The sequence below is a fragment of the Rattus norvegicus genome, chromosome 2 (genome assembly GCF_036323735.1).
Source record: "Rattus norvegicus strain BN/NHsdMcwi chromosome 2, GRCr8, whole genome shotgun sequence".
NCBI lineage: Eukaryota > Metazoa > Chordata > Mammalia > Rodentia > Muridae > Rattus > Rattus norvegicus.
Window position 1 is genome coordinate 146,360,682 of NC_086020.1, and position 21,442 is coordinate 146,382,123.

General features: G+C 39.0%; 1 protein-coding gene and 1 long non-coding RNA gene across 2 annotated transcripts; one reads left to right on the forward strand and one right to left on the reverse strand.

Annotated features, from left to right (window-relative positions):
• Positions 1-979: 979 nt before the first annotated feature.
• LOC134485920 (uncharacterized) lies at positions 980-10,396 on the reverse strand. Its single transcript, XR_010064290.1, has 2 exons — positions 10,283-10,396; positions 980-1,206 (listed from the first exon to the last, which is right to left on the reverse strand). It is a non-coding gene; the product is annotated as an uncharacterized LOC134485920 (long non-coding RNA).
• Positions 8,177-19,679, forward strand: Sucnr1 (succinate receptor 1). Its single transcript, NM_001001518.2, has 2 exons — positions 8,177-8,235; positions 18,195-19,679. Exons 1-2 carry the CDS (start codon positions 8,233-8,235, stop codon positions 19,143-19,145), a joined length of 954 nt encoding a protein of 317 aa, NP_001001518.1. The 5' UTR covers positions 8,177-8,232; the 3' UTR covers positions 19,146-19,679.
• Positions 19,680-21,442: the final 1,763 nt, after the last annotated feature.

Below are 21,442 nucleotides of genomic sequence, written 5' to 3' on the forward strand. Positions count from 1 at the left end.
AAAGAAAAAATACACACATGAAACACATTTGTGAACAATATTCATATTGTTTGCTGTCAAGATCTGAGTAGAAATTTGTTGGTCGCATTAATCTTTTCTCTGCACCTACATTTTCTTCATGCCAAAATTTGTTTACCTTTTACGTTTATTCTCAATGTAGTGTAGATGTTACATACTGGCTTGATTATTAAAAAATGAGTTTTAATTCTTCAGAAGTAAAAATTCTAACATTTTATAACAAATGTAAGACTTTGTCCTAATGGAACACCTATAAGTAAGTTTTACAGGTATAAACAGCAAGTGTTAATACTTTCTTAACGATATGGCATGCAAATCATAGTCAATAAAATAATATAAATTCTGGAAAAATCTTTCCCATCTGTATTGATAAAATGCAACAGTTATGAGATGAATGAATATTGTGCTAATTAAATGATTAAAACAAACTGACACTGCTATGGAAAAATAAGCCATGTACTTTGCAATTTACTTATTTTACTAAATGTATTGTTTATTTGTTGTAAGTGAACTGTTTGTCCTTCCCTTTGTCCATTGGACTAACACACACAGGCCCAGCCTCCATACAGGCCCCACATCAGCATGATCTGTGAGGTCCTCATTTCTAAGTGTATCACTCCTGTGTTCATTGCCATGATCTCTTCCCTCCCTTGATTCTATTTTTAATTCATAGATGTGGTGGGAAATGTTAGAACATTATCCTCTGTCTTCCCTTGTCTACAAATGATCTGATAGGATGGACTCCTGCCCTTTGTGTGCATAACTCTTCTCACCATTAAAAACAGGCTTATGTAACCAACAGGAAATAGCACAGTTTTTTGATCAGTATCAAACCCAAACTCCACAAGATTAACTGTATGAAGCATTCTAAGTCAGCCTACAGCAATGTTCTGGATTCCTCTACATTGTAAGTCTATATGCCTAAAGTACTATACACAATGAGTGAACATTAAACCAGTTATTCATTATTTAGACCGTCTATTTTGTGAATTTTTTAAACAAAAATTTTAGACATGATGAAACCACAAAGCCACAGTAAGTGGGTCAAACTCACAATTTGTGAAAGTGAAAATTAAGTTCTTCTCCTTGTTCTTGTTTTTCTTGTTCTTGTTCTTGCTCTTCTTGTTCTTGTTTTTGCTCTTGTTCTTCTTCTCCTCCTCCTCTTCCTCTTTCCTCCTCCTCCTCCTTCTATTATGACAATTTTATGGAAAAGTTTTCATTCAATACACACTGAGAAGGTTGTATTTAATTGATAGGGTTGCCTGGAGCACTACAGTGAGAAAAATTCTGGCATAGTAGGCCAACCGGAAACTAGTCAAATTGTGACAAGCATGGAACCAAGTGTAGAGAAAGAACATTTGTATATTTCCTTTGCCATCTATAATTCTGCTCAAAATTGCTTCATACACACAACCAAGGCCCAAGAAATGATGTCAGTTTTTCAAAGTCAAATATGAGATAATATTTAATATAGCAAACCAACAAAATGACATATTATCTAGTGGAGATTACAGAAATTAGAGTATTGCATAAATTAAATACTTTTACCTTATTTTATCACAAACAATTACCATGTTATAGACTAGCTAATGTGATATAGATGGGCTAAAAAAGGAAACCACACTTAACAAGAACACTGGCAATTTGGGGGAAAAAACCTTAAGTAGAAGAAGACAATAAGGTCCTTGGGGTGACACCAAAGAAAATACTTGAAGTGCATGTGAGGGGAAATTAGCTGTTTTCCTTCTGTACCTAAGTTATACCATTTGGTTTAATTGATTTCTCTGAAGTTCAATTTTTCTTTACCAGCTAAGAAATATTTCAATGATTGTAGGAACCATATGATCTTATCCATTCATTTGATTATTGGACACATAGGTTGGTTTTCTGCACTGTAGTTCACAGGCCACAGGTGGGAATGTACTGTGGTTGTTTTACATAGAGGATACACGGTCAAACTTCCTTCTGAACACACACACACACACACACACACACACACACACACACATATATATATATATGTATATCCATTTTGTCTACTGTCAGCCTTAGTCATAGAGGCTTCTTTTTTACACTGGGCAGTGGTCAGTGTAGAGATTCATAACTGATCAAAGTCCTGAAAAAATTATTGTTCCGTGCTCTGCCCTAAGTGGGATATCAACCTTCTTGCCATGCCTCATGGAATATACTAGAAGATGAAGCAGAAATAATGTAAGAAGAACTGCAAGAGAGGAAGGAGTGCTGTGGAATGCTGCTTTGGACATGACATGACTATTGCACTCATGAATAAAGTAGCTGTAATTACATGAATAACATGAAGAATTCCACATGGATGTAGGAGCGTATGAAACTTCACCCCTAGCTGAGGAGCTACTGGCAGGTGATAATGTGTAGGAGAGGGACAGTCATTTCTTTTGTACAGTGTAGCTGCTATAGGTTGTCTGTATTCTGATTCATGACTCCATGTTTATGCATACACAGATAACACTAATTGGCAGTAGTGAGATATAGAAAATGGTACAAGAGATTGGAAAGAGATCCATGGGAAGGGTCCATGGAGGGGATTGGGGAAGATATCACAGTACATGGTAAACATACAATGAATTCTCAAAAAAAAGAAAAGAAAAAAAATCCCTGAGGTTGGGTTTTAATGCCTATATGTACTCTTATTTGCCATGACTTAACTATGATGGATGAACAAGATTTTTCTTCCAATCAGTTGTTGAAAAGAAAGTTACTCTTAACAATTTTTTGTCTGTGTCTTATTTAGAGAAGAAATGAAATATTTGGTTCTGACTGAATAATGGCTAGGTTGTATTTCATGGTAAGGTAATTCTGCTAGTAATGCTGGTTTGATGTCTGAAATGGTATAGTCACAACCTCCCCCTGCCTCTACTCTATTCCCTGTGCTCTGTTAAAAGAACCTTGGAGTTCTTTGTGTCCTTAGCTTGATTCAACTCTTTGGGGTTATTATGAATACTTGCCCTTAACGATTTAAGACATTTTTTGGTATGAATAATTGTCCTCCCTCTTCTTGGCTTGTGATCCAGTAAAAATGAGTGTGACCCTTAGGCCAGCAGCTTGTTCACACAGACTGTTTTTGTACTGAAAGAATGTATCTTGTAAGCATGCCCAGAGGACTTCCTAATAGGATCGTCCCATAAACACTTTGGTGTTTTATCTCTGATTCTTGTTTGTGTAAAGTGTCCTATTTAGTCGGTAGGAAATCTAATCATTAAGTTTGATAAATAATAAATCTTGTAAACCATTGCTAACCTTAATATATTCTAAGTTTTACTTTATTAGAGAAAAATCACATGAAGTTGACATATTCATGGTAAAGAGTATTCAATGGTATTAATTTTATGTTTTGACCTAGCAGGTTCTTCTTTTCTATGAGAGGTGAGTAAAGACAAGACAGGTTGAAGAGAAAAGACCTGAATGAAGTTCTGACTCAGTCCTTCCTCAGCTGTGTAATGTGTACAAGCTCTGTAAGTTTTGTTGTGCCCCAGTTTCTTCAGGTGAATAGTTTGCCCTGCGTCATGTTCATGTAACTATAAAGGTACTGCTGGTACATGGAGTAAATAAATGTCCTAAGACTCAGAGTAGACACTGGGAAGCATTGTGTTAGATTGAACTGCCATTTTTGCTCTCTTCTCTGTTTTTTCCTTGGGTTTCCTGCTGAGTAGATCTCATTTTCCACAAACTTCTCTTGCATCTCCCACTCAATGGACTTTCGAATATTATTTTATGTTGTACTGTAAACACTAGGAACTTTACGGAATAGAGTCACTGGCCCCTTCTGAACAAGGAAATGGGCTTAGGCAAGTTTGCTTCACAGATCACACAGCAAGTAAAATGGAAATGCAGGACAAGGATTCAGTGATCATTTTTACCTTGCTGGTTTTTATAATGTTATTGTAATTTGTGCTCCTTTGCTGAAGCTAACAGCATTAAATCGTAGATACAATACAAAGGAAAGTTTGATTTATTGAAAAATATCTGCAATAATCTTTAGCAAGCAAGTATCCCGTGATATTCGCCAGCAGCTAACTATAACTAACCACCCAGCGTACAGTATAATACAAAGACTTCTATGTAGATATTTGTGCTCTTTGGGAATATCACAAGTGTCCCTACTTTTCAGATAAGAGAATTGAAAAGGAACCTTTGGTTAGATTCAGTGTGTTACATTGTATCTATAAGCAAGGAAAATAAAACCCCGAAATATTATAGGCTGAACAGGAATTATTTCCTGAGAGATGGGTGCTCTCTCTGGCAGAAGTGACAACATAATCTGCAAGTTCAGTAAAAGGGAAATATTTAGTACCTCATTGTAAAGTTAATACAAATTTAGAACAAGAATGTGACCACACAAGGTTTAATCAAGAGTGCAGAGCTTATGTCTGGGCCTCTGAGGTTGCCCAGAAGTGTGACAGTGACACTCGCCCTGCTGGACAGATTCTCGGTACCTGTGCTCTGTAATCCTGAAAAAGAATATCATAGCATCAAAAGAACAGCAGTCTATTTACTATGTCTGCCATGTTACCAGTGGAGGGGTCTTGTGGCAGTCGGGTACTCTGCAGAAAACCAAGATATCAGGTTGCAATGCTGTGGAAAAAAAAGAGAAGTACAGACCACATTTTTTGCCATCAGGAAGTAGAGACAAGAAACAGGAAGCTTTGGGGAACTCCAGGCACCCACAAAGAGGGAATGACCACGCCAACGCCACCTGCCATAGTGGTGGTCAGAACTTGCACTCTCACTTTCTTTTTTAACTTGGAAAGGTCCATGAGTCACAACTGGGTACTCTACTCTCTTTCTGGAAATAGTCCTCCAAAGTTACCTCGAGCCTTTTTCTTCTACAAGCAGAATGGGACCTCATAAAACTGCAAAGCTTCAGTACGGCAAAGGACACTGTCATTAGGACAAAATGACAACCAAAAATTGGGAAAAGATCTTTTCCAACCCTACATCTGATAGAGGACTAATATATACTATATACAAAGAACTCAAGAATTTAGACTCCAGAGAGCCAAATAACCCTATTAAAAATGGGCTAAAGAACTAAACAAGGAATTCTCAGCTGAGGAATATTTAATGGCTGAGAAGTACCTAATAAAACATCCTTAGTCATCAGGGAAATGCGAATCAAAACAACCCTGAGATTCCACCTCATACCAGTCAGAATGGCTAAGATCAAAAACTTAGGTAACAAATGCTGGCAAGGTTGTGGAGAAAGAGGAACACTCCTCCATTGTTGGAGGAATTACATACTGGTACAACCCCTCTGGAAATCAGTCTGGAGGTTCCTCAGAAATTTGAACATTGCACTACCTAAGGACCCAGCTATACCTCTCCTGGGCATATACTCAAATGATGCTCTAACATACAAGGACACATGCTCCACTATGTTCATAGAAGCCTTATTTATAATAGCCAGAAGCTGGAAAGAACCCAGATGCCCTTCAACAGAGGAATGGAAACAGAAAATGTGGTACATCTACACAATGGAATAATACTCAGCTATCAAAAACAATGAATTTATGAAATTCATAGGCAAATGGATGGAACTGGAAAATATCATCCTGAGTGAGGTAACCTAATCACAGAAAAACACACATGGTATGAAATCATTGATAAGTGGATATTAGCCCAAATGCTTGAATGACCCAAGATTCACAGATCACATGAAACTCAAGATGGATGATCAAAATGTGAATGCTTCACTCCTTCTTTAAAAGGGGAACAAGAATACCCTTGGCAGGGAATAGAGAGGCAAAGATTAAAACAGAGACTGAAGGAACACCCATTCAGAGCCTGCCCCACATGTGGTCCATACATATACAGCCACCCAATTAGACAAGATGGATGAAGCAAAGAAGTGCAGACCGACAGGAGCCGGATGTAGATCTCTCCTGAGAGACACAGCCAGAATACAGCAAATAAAGAGGCGAATGCCAGCAGCAAACCACTGAACTGAGAATAGGACCCCCGTTGAAGGAATCAGAGAAAGAACTGGAAGAGCTTGAAGGGGCTCGAGACCCCATAGGTACAACAATGCCCACCAACCAGAGCTTCCAGGGACTAAGCCACTACCTAAAGACTATACATGGACTGACCCTGGACTCTTACCTCATAAGTAGCAATGAATATCCTAGTAAGAGCACCAGTGGAAGGGGAAGCCCTTGGTCCTGCCAAGGCTGGACCCCCAGTGAACGGGATTCTTGGGGGGAGGGCAGTAATGGGGGAAGCATGGAGAGGGGAACACCCATATAGAAGAGGAGGGGGAAGGGTTAGGGGGATGTTGGCCTGGAAACTGGGAAAGGGAATAACAATTGAAATGTAAATAAGAAATACCCAAGTTAATAAAGATAGAAAAATTTGTTGAACTTACAAAAATATAGTCTTACAAACTATTTTTGTAAGTTCATTCTTTTTTTGTCTCTGACTTTAATTTAGCTGCTTTCCAATACATCTCCAGATTAATTTTTCTTCAGTAATATCTAAGCTTGTAAGAAACTCATACTTACAGGTTTCAAAAGGAAGAAGGAGGAGGAGGAGGAGGAAGAGGAGGAGGGAGAGGAGGGAGAGGAGGAGGAGGAAGAGGAGGGAGAGGAGGAGGAGGAGGACAATGACGACAACAACGACCAAAGTGTGGATGCTTCAGTCCTTCTTAAAAGGGGGAACAAAAATACTTATTGGAGGGGATATGGAGACAAAGTTTGGAGCAGAGACTGAAGGAATGGCCATTCAGAGTCTGCCCTACCTGCGTATATGGCATACTCACACACACACACACACACACACACACACACACACACACACACACACACATATCCACCAGACCTAGACAATATTAATGAAGCCAAGAAGTACATGCTGACAGGAGCCTGATATAGCTGTCTCCTGAGGGACTCTGCCAGAGCACAACAAATACAGAGGCAAATGCTAGCAGCAAACCATTGAACTGAGAATGGGATCCCTGTTGGAGGAATTAGAGGAAGGATTGAAAGAGCTGAAGGAGCTTGCAACCGCATAAGAACAACAATACCAACCAACCAGAGCTCCCAGAGACTAAACCCCTACCCAAAGACCCATGGGCAGACCCATGGCTCCACCTACATATGTAGCAGAGGATGGCCTTGTTGGGCACCAATGGGAGGAGAAGCCCTTGACCTTGAAAAGGCTGGACCCCCCCCCCCAGTGCAGGGGAATATCAGTGGGTTTGGGAAGAGGGGTGGTTGGAGAGAGGGAACAGCCTCACAGAAGAAGGGGCGAGGAATGGGATGGGGGCTTATGGATGGGAAACCAGGAAAGGGAATAACATTTAAAATGTAAATAAAAATATCTAATAAAAAATGCCTGTGACTGTCTCTCAGACTTTATCATGTACATAAACCCTCATTGTAATCCCTATCCTTCAGGTCAAACAAACCAGGTTTTTGCTTGAATATAAAACTGATGTAACCTTGAGAATAGGCCAGGTGTGTTTCCTGTGTGAAACGGTCCACTCTTCAGAGTGCTAAGCAGGAACAATCTACTACTATCTCTTGAGATTGTCATCTAAGATAATGCCTCTCTCCTTAATCCCTACCCATCTGATGCACTTTTTTTTATGTCCCCTGGATTTAATCACAGAAAATAAAATGGATACTATCTAAAGTTCTAACAGCCTTTCCACAGCACACTGATAGGCTTCTGTTCAGACTGGCTTCCGAGCTCTCATTTAGAGTTCCCTCCAGATTTCTATGAAGTAGTTTAGTTATTGTATGCGTAGTATAGAAGTCACCAAAAAATGTGAAAAACAATGAAAAATGAATTGAACTGTACATTAAACCTAAAATGTTTGCTATTCCTTATTACCTAAATGTGTCTACATATTTCCATGCTCATATACATGGGAAGATAGAATGCTTCTTTGCTGTTTTGGGAGTATATAAAATAATTTAAATTATAGAGTTCTAAAATGTCTTTGTTAAAACTATTCTCCACAATATGAGTCATGTGTTGTGTGTCTTCACTTTCCTAGAGTTCCTCTGCATGGCTTGGAGATTTTTCTGAATAAATTACCCCTGCCTTTTGAATTATTAATCTTGGCTGCATGGTATGCAAATTAGATTGCATTGGCCATGTCCAGTCACACAGCACTGGGTCAGAAGCTGTCTCCAGCTCCTGGCAGAGTTTTCTGTGGAGAAAGAGGCCGTCAGCAGAATGGTAAGGGATACTGCAGCTCATGTCTCTCAGACACACAAAAGAAGACAAAGCTTTCTGCTAAGGGCTTCTTTTGGAAGTTCTCTGTTAGCTAAATGAGGCCCAGGAAACTGTTCTTAAGTAGATGTGAAGTAGCCAAAGGCAATCATATCTGACTTTCACATCTACTTAATACAGCTCTAAATGCATTGATTTAATTGCCAAAAACTTAATTTCTTTTGCTTTAAAGGCTTACTGTGTTTGTTAATGCCTCAACGGAAATAAATAGAATGATTTGAAAAGGTGAAATTATTTAAAGAAAAGGAAAATAACTTGCATCATTGCAAAATAACCTACCATGTACATTTAGGAAAATATAGAGTTGGGTAAATTTTAAATCATACTAAAATTTAAAATTTGCATTTACATTTGGCAAAATGAGATGATTTAAGAATAAGATTTTAAAAAGGAACTGGTAAACTGCAGAATGATTGTGGTTCTACTTCTCAAACTGTATAAACTAGTCTCTAACTTATTAATGAAAAATGCAACTTTATATATACTGTAATGTTTAGTATACTTTATATATACTGTAATGCTTTATATATACTGTAATTTAGAAAACTAATTTTATAAGAAAATTTTCATCATTTCAAATTAAGAATGTGCACTAGCAATTTCCTCATGTAAGTGTACTCAGTTTCCATGTAGCTTCCGAATTCTAACAGAGTCTGTGGCTGTGCCTGAGGCTTGTTAACAGACTCCGTGGGCTAGGAGCTAATAGCAATTTCCCTTTAGTTACCAAAGTGGTTTTTTTAAAGGAAGTTCTGTTAATGGTTCACCTCGGTAAGCCACTGTTTGTTGATCACAATATCTGTTGTCTGTGAGCAGGACAGCTCCTGGAAAGTACAGGATAGGCTAGTGGTACTTCATAGCTAATGACCCCCTTGAATTGGGAGTTTTGCCTAAAGGGACACACCTTACTTCGCTAATTTGTATAATTGTGTCATAACAAAAGATACCCAGACATACATATACCTGAATTTGGGATACAATATTCTCAAAATGTGTCTTTCTGAAATTGAATCAGCTTACAAGTATTGGAGAGCCTAACTCGGTAATACCATCATTTGTTAATGTTATGACTATGAAGGGATAAAAATAAAACAAGTTGAAAATATGTTAAATGAATAGATTATAAAACATCATGAAAAGCAAAATCTCATTTTAACAAACAAATTTCAGTAATATTAAAGCATAAAAATAACAGGACTAATTGGTTTAAATGTTTTCCCCTGATTTTCTTTTTGTTATTTGTACCCGCATGATGTTCTAAAACTAATATGTGTTTTTCCACACTTTTCGCTTTTGATTGTTTAACTCTTTCTTGTCCTTTTGAGAATATAGTTACATTATTTTCCCCTTTCTTTTTCTCTCTTTCAATTCCTCATAAACCCCTCCCTGCGCACTTTCTAATTTATGGCCTCTTTGTGCAGTAATTTTTCTTACAGGCCTATATAAATATGGAAACTCATAAACAAAACATCCTCAGTTGCTGTAACATTATTTACAAAACAACTTCTACACCGAAGGCCCAGGAAACACTATGGAGGAGAGGGCAGAAGGCTAGTAAGGTCAGGGTATTTCCTGAGAAGCTGTGTCTCCTAGTAACGCCAGAAGCCACATCCATAAAGTCTCACCAACATGACTTCCTAAACTAATCTGAACAAGAACAACAACAACCATGCTAGAGTAGTCAGGGAGAGGCCCACGAGGTCTCAAACCCAAACAAAGAACTACAGTCAACTATGGAATGCTGAGAGTGGGAGAAATGGTCTCTCCCAGGGAAGCACACACCAACTACTTACCCATTATCACACAGTCAACCAGAAAAGAACACATCTAAAGTGTTTTGTTGTAGTGGTGTTTGTGTGTTTGCTTGTTTCTAAATCAGGAGTCACTGTATGACAGGCAAAAGATACAGAATCATGACAAATAGTAATGGATGAATTTAGCCATCCATTTTCCTAAGTCTATCCCTGGTACTCTCTGTGTTTAACTAAACACTCACTCTTCAGACTCTCTGGAGGACCACCGAAAAGCAGAATTCTTCATCACTTCCACTTGGCTCCTGACTCAGGATTGGTAGTTACTACTGGCAGCCTGGCTTCCTGTTACACATGCTGTCATGGATACAATTCACATCCCATTCCGTGATACATACAAATCCCATAACCCCCTGGCACTTCCTCAGCTTAAATGGGCTCTAATATTGTCAGACAAAGAGGAAGAGGAAATTCAAAATGAAACAAACGAGTTTCTTATCTCACGGAAGTTTTCTATTGTTTTAATTTTCATTTAATATGTGTACCAACACTTTAGTATTTCCCAAATGATATAAAGAGCACACAGTGAGGAACTCCAGCATTAAAGCCTAGACTCACAAGGACTAGCTACAAAATAGCTGGCCAGTGAAGAAAAGTGGGGGGGGGGCGGGGCGGGGGGAGATTGCAATGGTCTAGAAGGCAAGGAGGAAAGAATTTCCAGACTCAGGGCACTGGATGCTGCAGCAGATTGGGCTTAAAAGTGAGAGAAGCCCATTGTCTAGAGAGTAATACCTGTTAACTTTTCAAAAGTCCATGTCTCTCTTTTTAAACTTTATTTTTAAAAGGTTTTGTAAATTTCACGCATACATCCTCTATTCGCATCATTTTCTCCTCTGCCTCTCCCACTTCCAGCTTCTCTTGTGATCTTCCATTCCTCAGTTTCTCGGGTAATTTTTAGTTACACACATGTATACAAACAGAAAGAGACATATTTAAATAGGTACAGAGATAGATGTACATGTATATATACAAACAACCTCTCATTAATTTCATTTATTGGTGCTTGTAGGAACACATGTTTAGACGGGATCACTTGGGATTTGACAACCTATCAGGGCGCTTATCCCTAGAGAGAACTAATTTCCTCCTCTCTGAACAGCTGGTGGTTGTTGCCTCTAACTCTTCATCTAAAGATGGGTCCTTCTGAAACATGTCCCATTCACATTGGCATGTTAGCAGGTATGGTCATTGTGCAAGTTATGCTTAGGCATTTTGTTGAGATTTCATGGGCACAAGTTCTGGGCCGTGTCAGAAGACATTATATTCACACTCGGCCCTTGCTTCTTTGCTTAAGTCATTCTGTTTCCACTCCACGATGTTCTCTGAGCATTGGGTTAGAGGCTGTCGATGTACTGACCGGGGCTGAACACCCATGGTCCCTTGTTCTCTAGTTTGACCAGTTGAGGATCTCCATAATAGTCTCCATCTGGGGAAAAATAAAATAAAAGGAACTTCTTTAGAGAGGAGTGGGAACTGTACTTACCTGGCTGGATTGATGTACAGGCTCCATTTCTTTTTAATTTCTGGAAATTTAAGTTTTATGTTACTAATTACATGCATCCTATTTTTAAAAGTTAAATAAGCATAGATAGCAGACAGACAGACAGATAGACAGACAGAAGGTTCAGATAACCCCCCAAAAATTGACATAATAAAAGTGATCTGGATTCTTACTGCTAAGGCTGGAACCATTAATATTTTGATAAATAACTTTTTGGACTTTTATATGTTTAACAATTTCAGACTGAACTCTTATTAAATGTCTCAAGTCCTTATAGTAATTCGCGAAGTTACATCCTGAAGTTATACAGTGTGTGTGTGTGTGTGTGTGTGTGTGTGTGTGTGTGTGTGTGTGTGTGTGTACTACTATGCACAGGAGAAGATTTTATGGTGATTGGTAGATCACATTTTGTGGATTTCCTGTTTCTCTGTCTTGGAGGAAGAATTTATGAAATTAATGAACAGTTAGGTTTCTAGCCCTCTCTGGTCAGCATACAACTCTAGGCCACATACTATCGGTTAGCTTCTGTGTAGAAGATAACAAGGAACAAAACAAATTTGTAAAAATGGGTAAAACAAAGATTAATACATGAAGAGAGCATATGCTGGGGGCACAAAATTTATTTAGATTTGGTGGACAGACAGCCATCTTGGGGAAACAATCTTTGAGCTGGGGCTTGAGAGAAGTAGAGGGAGTAGACAAAATAGGTGGAGAGAGGGCAGCATTCACAAGTAAAAAAGCAGCAGTGAAGAGATGCAGAAGGGGCTGGCACAGGGTGACTGCTTTGTGCAGAGGGCAGGAAGAGAAATGAGCTAGAGCAGAGCAGAGAGGCCTGAGTAGAATGTGGATGCTAGTGGCATGAATGGGGGCATTAAGAAATTAAACTTTAGTCCTCAGAGAGATTTTAACATAGGCGAGCAACATGATACTGTCCTTTGCCTTCCAGAAACTTTGCAATTTTATGACGTCCCATTTGCCTTGGTCTTAGAGCATAAGCCATTGGTGTTTTGTTCAGGAAAATTTCCCCTATGCCTATATGTTCAAGACTCTTCCCCAATTTTTCTTCTATTAGTTTCAGGGTATCTGGTTTCATGTGGAGGTCCTTGATCCACTTGGCCTTGAGCTTTGTACAAGGAGATAAGAATGGATCAATTTGCATTCTTCTACATGCTGACAGCCAGTTGACAAAATGGCAACTAACAGATTGGGAAAAGGCCTTTACCAAGCCTACATCTGATAGAAGGCTAATATCTAATACATACAAAGAACTCAAGAAGTTAAACTCCAGAGAACCAAATAACCCTAATTAAAATTGGGGTATAGAGCTAAACAAGAGTTTTCATCTGAGGAGTATTGAATGGCCAAGGAGAACCTAAAGAAATGTTCAACATCTTTACTCATCAGGAAAATGGAAATCAAAACAACTCTAAGATTCCACCTCACACCAGTCAGAATGGCTAAGACCAAAACTCAGGTTACAGCAAGTGCTGCCAAGGATCTGGAGAAAGAGGAACACTGCTTCATTGTTGGTGGGATTGCAAACTGGTATAACCACTCTAGAAAACGATCTGGAGGTTCCTCAGAAAATTGGACATTCTACTACCCAAAGACCTAGTTATAACACTCTTAGGCATATACCCATATTATGCTCCAACACACAACAAATACACATGCTCCACTATGTTCATAGCAGCCTTATTTATAGCTTAAAGCTGGAAAGAACACAGATGTTCTTCAACAGAGGAATGGATACAGAAAATGTGGTACATTTGCACAATGGAGTACTACTCAGCTATTAAAAACAATGACTTCATGAAATTAGCAGACAAATGGATGGAACTAGAAAATATTATCCTGAGTGAGGTAACCCAGTCACAAAAGAACACATATGGTATGCATAACTGATAAGTGGCTATTAGCCCAAAAGCTCAGAATACTCAGATACAATCCACAGACCATATGAAGCTCAAGAAGAAGGTAGACCAAAATGTGGATGCTTCTGTCCTTCTTATAAGGGGTAACAAAATACATGCGGGAGTAAAGAGTGGAGCATAGACTGAAGGAAAGGCAATCCAGAGACTGCCCCACCTAGTCATATGCAGCTACCAAACTCTGTCACTATTGCTGATGCCAAAAAGTGCATGCTGACAAGGACCTGATATGGATGTTTTCTGAGAGTCTCTGCTAGAGCCTTACTGATACAGAGGTGGATGCTTGCAGCTAATGATCATACTCAGCATGGGATCCCCATTGGAGGAGTTAGAGAAAGGACTAAAGGAGTTGAAGGGGTTTGCAACCCCAGAGTAAGAACCACAATACCAACCAACCAGATCTCCCCCACCAGAGTTCCCAGGGACTAAACCACCAACCAAAGAGTACACATGGAGGGATCCATGGCTCCAGTGTTATATGTAGCAGAAGATGGCCTGGTCTGGCATCAGTAGGTGGAGAAGCCCTTGGCCATGTGAAGGCTCGTTTCCCTAGTGTAAGGGAATGCTAGAGTGTTGAGATTGAAGTGGGTGGGTGGGAGGGGGAGCATCCTCATAGAAGCAGGAGGAGAGGGTATGAGAGGGGGGAACCAAGAAAGGAGATAACATTTGAAATGTAAATACATAAATTATCTAATAAAAAACAAAACAAAACAAAAAACCAAAAGTATATATTAAAATCTTTAAATGTTAAAAAAAAGGAGAGCAACATGCCTTGATTTTGAGCTATAGTTTTTTCACAGAGGAGAATATGGCACCTCTAACTGTCCTCTTCTGCAATGGGTGTAGTGAGCAACAGGTGGCAGATATGAGAAACTCATAGAGATTAAAATCAACAAGGCTTTGCAGTTTGTTCTAGATGGAGGTTAAATTGCAGCCAACTGTAAAGATTTCTGTGGTAATCATTTGGATAAATGGAAATTTATTTCATTGACAAAGGTGCTTCGAGGTTGGTTAATAAAGTACAATTTTTTTAAAGTCAGATGTACCTGCAAGAAACCAATCCACAGTAATATAGAATAATAAACTCCTTGAATTCACCAGACAGCTCTGCAATGGGTTAGAAATGTGGGAGATGTTTGTAGGTAGTCATTACGGTTGAACATGAATAAGATCACCCAAGACAAGAACAGAAAAAGGAAATCAGAATGAAACAAAAACTTAGCATCTCACTCCTAAGCCACAAAGATGCAGAAAGTAACCAGAGAGAGGAAAAGAAAGCCAGGGCGTTGCCCCTGTCATGAAAGGCAAATGAAAGATGCTTTCCTAACAAGTTTACTGTAAGCTAATAAATTAACTAATGAAAACTAAGCATTAGATTGTGATGTGTGCTGGCTGTTTGAAGAATTTATGGTTAGCGACAAGAATATAGTGTGCTAGGCTGAAAATGGGGTCCAGATGTCAAAGCACTCAGTAAGACATTTTTCAAGAAACCAAGCCTGAGGATGAAGGCAACTTGGGATGCTAGGGATGTCTGGGACTAAATTTTCAGATCAATAGACAAGGGTGTTTAAATGTTGTTAGACAAGATAGAGACAATTGGTTCTGGAAATAAAGCTAGAACACTGGGGATATAACCTCAGCAAGTCCTCAGTCTACAGAAGGCAGTGGGGCCCGAGAAAGCGTGGCTCTGGACTGAGTCAATGTAGAATCCTCCTTTTGGTGAACTAAGATGCTCAGACTAATAGTCTAATAGTTGTGGTGAGTTGAGTGGAGTAGCTAGAAAGAAGACTGAAAATAGAAATACAAATTTGAGAAATACAATAAACTCTGCCATTCTCTACTGCAGAATTGACAGTGAAAATATAAGGCTTGGTTCTCCAGCAATGTTTGTGCAAAGCTAAATCAAACAGTGAAGTGTTTAACAGGACAGCATAAAGGCCTGAGGCATAGGCCCAGAGCTGTACTTAAAAAGAGGTGTGGGGCTTGGAAAATCCCAAGGTTTAAGAGGCAGTAATGAGAGAATCCCTGGTGCTTTCTGAACAGTCATTCTAGCCAACTGGTGAGCTCCTAGTTCAGAGAGAAAGCTTGTCTCACAGATTCAAGTTGTGAGTGAGGAAATATATGCTTACCTCCAGCCACCATATATATGAACACATGTGTGAACATAAATGCACTTACACACACACACACACACACACACACACACACACACACACACCAACCTCACAACAGTAACAATAAAATACTGATGCTATCTACAAATTTCTGATGTATCTTCATAAATAAACCACCACCAAAAAAGCAAGAGTCAACATCAATAAAGCCTGAATTTGACAAAAGTACATATATTCTCTACATATCATCCTTGAGGAAAACTTACTGTGTATAGGTCTTGGTACTTTTACTTATAAGGGAAGCAATTATATGACTATAATTAGTACTCTGAACCTTAAGAAGGAAATCTTTATAAAATTTTGTTTTGAACCTTGCTTTCTCAGTTACAAATAACTGGTGTCTAATATTAAAACAAACAAACAAAAAACAAAACAAAAAACCAAACCAAAACAAACTAAAAACCCATGTTTTCAGATTACTCCAGTCCTTGAAATATTGTGTGTAACTACATTGTAGCCAATTACCAGAGATTGGTGGCCATTATCACAGCATTAGTATTGAGTGTCTTATCACAATGTTTTCTTACTCCGTGTGACTGTTAGTTTTAAAGACCAATGTGACTTGACTTAGAATCACTTGCAAAGAGAGTCTCAGTGAGAGACTGTCTACATTGAATTGGTCTGTGGGCATGTTTGTGGGAGACTGTCTTAATATAGTGATGCTGAAAGCCCATCCCATGATGGTCAGTGTCACTTCCCAGGCAGACTCCTGAGTTATAAGAATCAAGCAAGCGAGCACCCACACGTTTATTCCACTCTGCTCTTGACTGTGGGATGTGATGTGGTCAAGCTCCCACCACTGTGACTCCCATGCTACAATACACTGTAACCTGGAATGGTGAACTACACTAAACTCTCCCTAAGTTACTATTTGTCAGGGCATTTTATCACAAGAGAAAGGGAATCAGAGTAGTTAGATATATGACCTCAGCAAGAGCTAAGTGTGAATATTATGCTCTCAAAACTCATACGCTGAGACTTAAGTAATTATATGAAATTTCAGCACCTGAGTCAAAGTTGTGTGAGGGCTTGATCCTCGTGAATCAGATAGGACCCTGGTAAGAGGGACTGCAGGTAGCTGTCATGTCCTATGTCACTGCCGAGAGAAGAGTGTGACTCCTCACCAGGCACTGAATCTGGAGTGCTTTGGTCTTGGACTTTCCTGTGTAACAAAGAAAAATTGTTCTATTATTTCTAGATTAACTACTATAGGTTATATTGCTATAGCAGCAGCAATTAAGATACTGAAGTTTCTACACTTCAGTGAAATCATTTCTCAAATGAATCTACTCGTGCATACTTCGTGAGTTCTGGTGAGCACATCTGGTTACGCTCTTTGCATTGAAAACATGGTGTTCAAAATATTACTCCTAAGGTTTTCAGTCTTGTTTTAAATTTGAAGACATTATATTTTAAAGTGCCGTGACATGATCTACGTCTAGTAAAATAAAAAAAAATCTTTAACTGTATACAACCAAGAAAAAGTTATTCAAAACATCTATTGTATTCAACAACTTTACTTCCTTTCCTAGGTTAGAGTTCAAGTCAGTTTAACTCATCAGAATTTGTAGGGATCTGTTGTTGGCCCTGAAGATATAAAGGTCAATTAGCATCTTCTCCCTATTTTACCACTTTCCCCCACCTCTTTGCTGATTATTAAGCTTTCTTCTTGATTCTACACTGAGCTTTGGGCCATGTTTGTCCTGTATTTGAACACCAGTTTTCTTCAGATAGAGATATGTGTCTTTCCTTATTTCCTAGCCAAGTAGTCACAATACTCCATCCCAAAACTCTCTCCCATTTGTATTACATTCATTGATTCATTCATTCATTCATTCGCTCATTCATTTGTTCATTATCATTTATGTATTTACTTTTGTGTGTGTGTGTGTGTGTGTGTGTGTGTGCATGCAAGTGCTGTACAAGCATGTGTGCTGTATATATGGGGAGATGCAGGTGTGGAATTCAGAGAACAAACTGCAGGAGTCACTTCTCCACTTCTAATGTGTCAATTATAACTTGCTTTTATTCACTTTCATAATATGGTGTCCTGTATATTTTTTCCTGATTCGTCTCAGGAAATCATTCATGGCCTCACATTAGTCAGTTGCTTTACTCAGTGCTGGCACGACTAGCTACAAGAACACAATATGAAGATATCAATGAAGTCTTGTTGAAATAATGTATCCACATGCATATATAGTGTAGGTATGTCCATTCAATGTAGTAATGTGTATAAAATGTTCATTTTTCGAGAGAGGGTCTCAGTACATTGCCCTAGCTTGTCTGAAATTCTCTATATAGGCTAGGTCTGCTTGCCTCTGGATACTCAGCCCTGGTATTAAAGGCACATGCCACCGTGCATGACTAATAAGAACATTCTTTACCAACTCTCCCCAGTTAAGTTTGAGGTTTTCAGTGGTTGTTTACTATAAAATTGTGTTCTTGTTTACAATCTAATGTTTGATCTTCTATTCCCCTTTTACCTTAGGCACAGAATTTATCTTGTGAAAATTGGCTGGCATTAGAGAATATTTTGAAAAAGTACTACCTCTCTGCATTTTATGGGATCGAGTTCATTGTTGGAATGCTTGGCAATTTCACCGTGGTGTTCGGCTACCTCTTCTGCATGAAGAACTGGAACAGTAGCAACGTCTATCTCTTCAACCTTTCCATCTCTGACCTTGCTTTCCTGTGCACGCTTCCCATGCTGATAAGGAGTTACGCCACTGGGAACTGGACCTATGGAGATGTTCTCTGCATAAGCAACCGTTATGTGCTTCATGCCAACCTCTACACCAGCATCCTTTTCCTCACTTTCATTAGCATAGACCGATATCTGCTCATGAAGTTCCCTTTCCGAGAACACATTCTACAAAAGAAGGAATTTGCCATTTTAATCTCCCTGGCTGTCTGGGTCTTAGTGACCTTAGAAGTTCTACCTATGCTCACGTTTATCACTTCCACCCCAATAGAAAAGGGCGACAGCTGTGTCGACTATGCAAGTTCTGGAAACCCTAAATACAGTCTCATTTACAGCCTGTGCCTGACTTTGCTGGGCTTCCTCATTCCTCTGTCTGTAATGTGCTTCTTCTACTACAAAATGGTAGTCTTCCTAAAGAAGAGGAGCCAGCAGCAGGCAACTGTGCTATCGCTGAACAAACCTCTGCGCCTGGTGGTCCTGGCAGTGGTGATCTTCTCTGTACTCTTTACACCTTACCATATCATGCGCAATGTGAGGATTGCCTCACGCTTGGATAGCTGGCCACAGGGATGTTCCCAGAAGGCCATCAAATGCTTATACATCCTGACCAGACCTCTGGCCTTTCTGAACAGTGCTGTCAACCCCATCTTCTACTTCCTTGTGGGAGACCATTTCAGAGACATGCTGTTTAGTAAGTTGAGACAATACTTCAAGTCCCTTACGTCCTTCAGGCTCTGACCTAATGTAGGTCTTCACTGAGCCAGAATAAGACTCAACTCTGCAGTTGAGTTTTGACCAAGTAGACCACCACCTCTAGGCTTTAGCGTTCCCACCATCCTCCAACCCTGAGTGCTAGAGCACAAACTGGGCACACATGAATCAGAAGAGCAACCATCTGTCCCGATTTTAGGCTGTACCCAGAGTATGGAAAAATGAGGCCCCAGAAAGCATTGACATCTTCACATAAGAACTGAACAAAAGAAAACTGATGTTGTCAATATTTGGACACTTAAGATCCAAGGCGTTGGAGATTTTAAGACATCTTCTTTCTATCAGTGTAAAAGGAATACGAGACAGCTAGTTCTGACACTGAATGCATTTTGTCATTGGTCAGCTTGATAAGAATGTTTCTGAAATAGTCTCTATTATTTTTATTCTTGCAATATTAACCTTTTATATGAATGGTGAGTAGAACTCAATGTACAACATTAGCAATTATATTCAGAAAGTACATTTCTTGAAAAAATGAATAACTGCAATGCCTAAATAAATCAACACAATTGATTTTCTCTGTATTGATCATGGATTGCGACTCATCTCTATTCTATTGGTCCTTTTCTGTTAGATTGGCTAGAGCAAAAACAATCTTAGTTAAGTTAGTAGAATATTTACTATTAAGCAAAGGAAATTGGTATATTCTAATTTGGTTGGCAGGAAATTAAATCATAATTAAATTCCACAGGAATTTTACTCAAATACTGAAAAGAAACAGGCCAAAGATGGGTTCATAAATTCAACCATTACAAAATTCAAAAGGTGTTAGAAACTCACAGCAAAATATAACACACCAAAATGAGTCCATTGATTCTGTGATGGTTGTGCTGCCTAGAATTTTGATGTTACAATATGATGCCCGTGCATGGACACACAGTAAAAGTCACCTCCATTCCCATCTCCACTAAACACTGAACTTTAAAGGACATTGTGGAGGCTGGAGCTTGCTAGTTAAGAGCCCTGGTTTTAGCTATTGCTCTTGCAGAGGTCTGGGTTACTTCTCATCTGACTGAATAGCTCCTGGCAACTTCATAACAGCTCCCTGTCACTCCTGCTCCATGGAATCAGGTGCCCCTGTCTGGACTCCGTGAGCACTTGAAAGCACGTACTACACATAGGAACAAGAAGGCATATACATTAATAAATGAATAAATTGTAAAACTATTAATATCAGAAACTAGCAACTAAGTGGCAAGGATCATTTAGCTCCACATCCTTTGGGTAGTTTTCCTGGGAGAGCCATGCCCTCATCTTAAAAGACTAGGAAGTATTGTGAAAAGATTGGGAATGTCCTTTTTATGTCTGAGTATTTTCTCTCTACTTGGGTTTATACTCCCTTTTTGCTTGTGTATTCACTCTTAAAACCCTTTACATAGTTTTTCATGTGTTGTCATATATATTTTGCAAGAAATACCACTAAATTTTATTTGCTAAACCATTAGCAGAATCATTTCTCCCCCTAAAGGAAATTAACCTTAAAAAGAGAAGGTAACTTCTACCCTCCATGCAAGCTTGAATGCCCAGTAAGAGTTACGAAAAAAATGATCAGTGGTCATACTTTATCTTGCCCATTTTTTTCTAGATTATGTGTGTATTCAAGTTGCCTGATTTATACCTCATAGAAGTTTTAAAACCAGTTCCTACAAGTACTTTCAGGGAAATAAAAAGCTGCCTTTTTACCATTGCCTTGCAAAAATATATGCTTAGCCTGTATGAGGTCCTAAAATAGATCCCAACACACACACAGATACACACACATAGACACACAGACACCATACACACACAAACACACACCACATACCACACACACACACACACACACACACACACAGAGAGAGAGAGGCACACATACACACAGACAGAGAGACACACACAGACACCATATACATACACACATCACACACACACACACACACACCCCACAGATATATATACACATACATATTTATATACATATATACACATATATATTATATATACACATAAACACCACACAGATAGACACACACACACACACAGATATACACAGACACCATACACACACAAACACACACCACACACAGAAAAATATATACAGACACACCCACCCAATTTGCTCCTCCAAATTATATTTTTATTATTTGTATTAAAACTACTTATCTATTCACCCTTCATAAGGGAGTTTTTGTTTCTCAGTTTGTTATTTTTTTGGATGGGAAACATTTAAAACAGTGTCCTATTCATTGGCAAGAAAGCCAGCTGAGACAGGCATCCAGACCAAC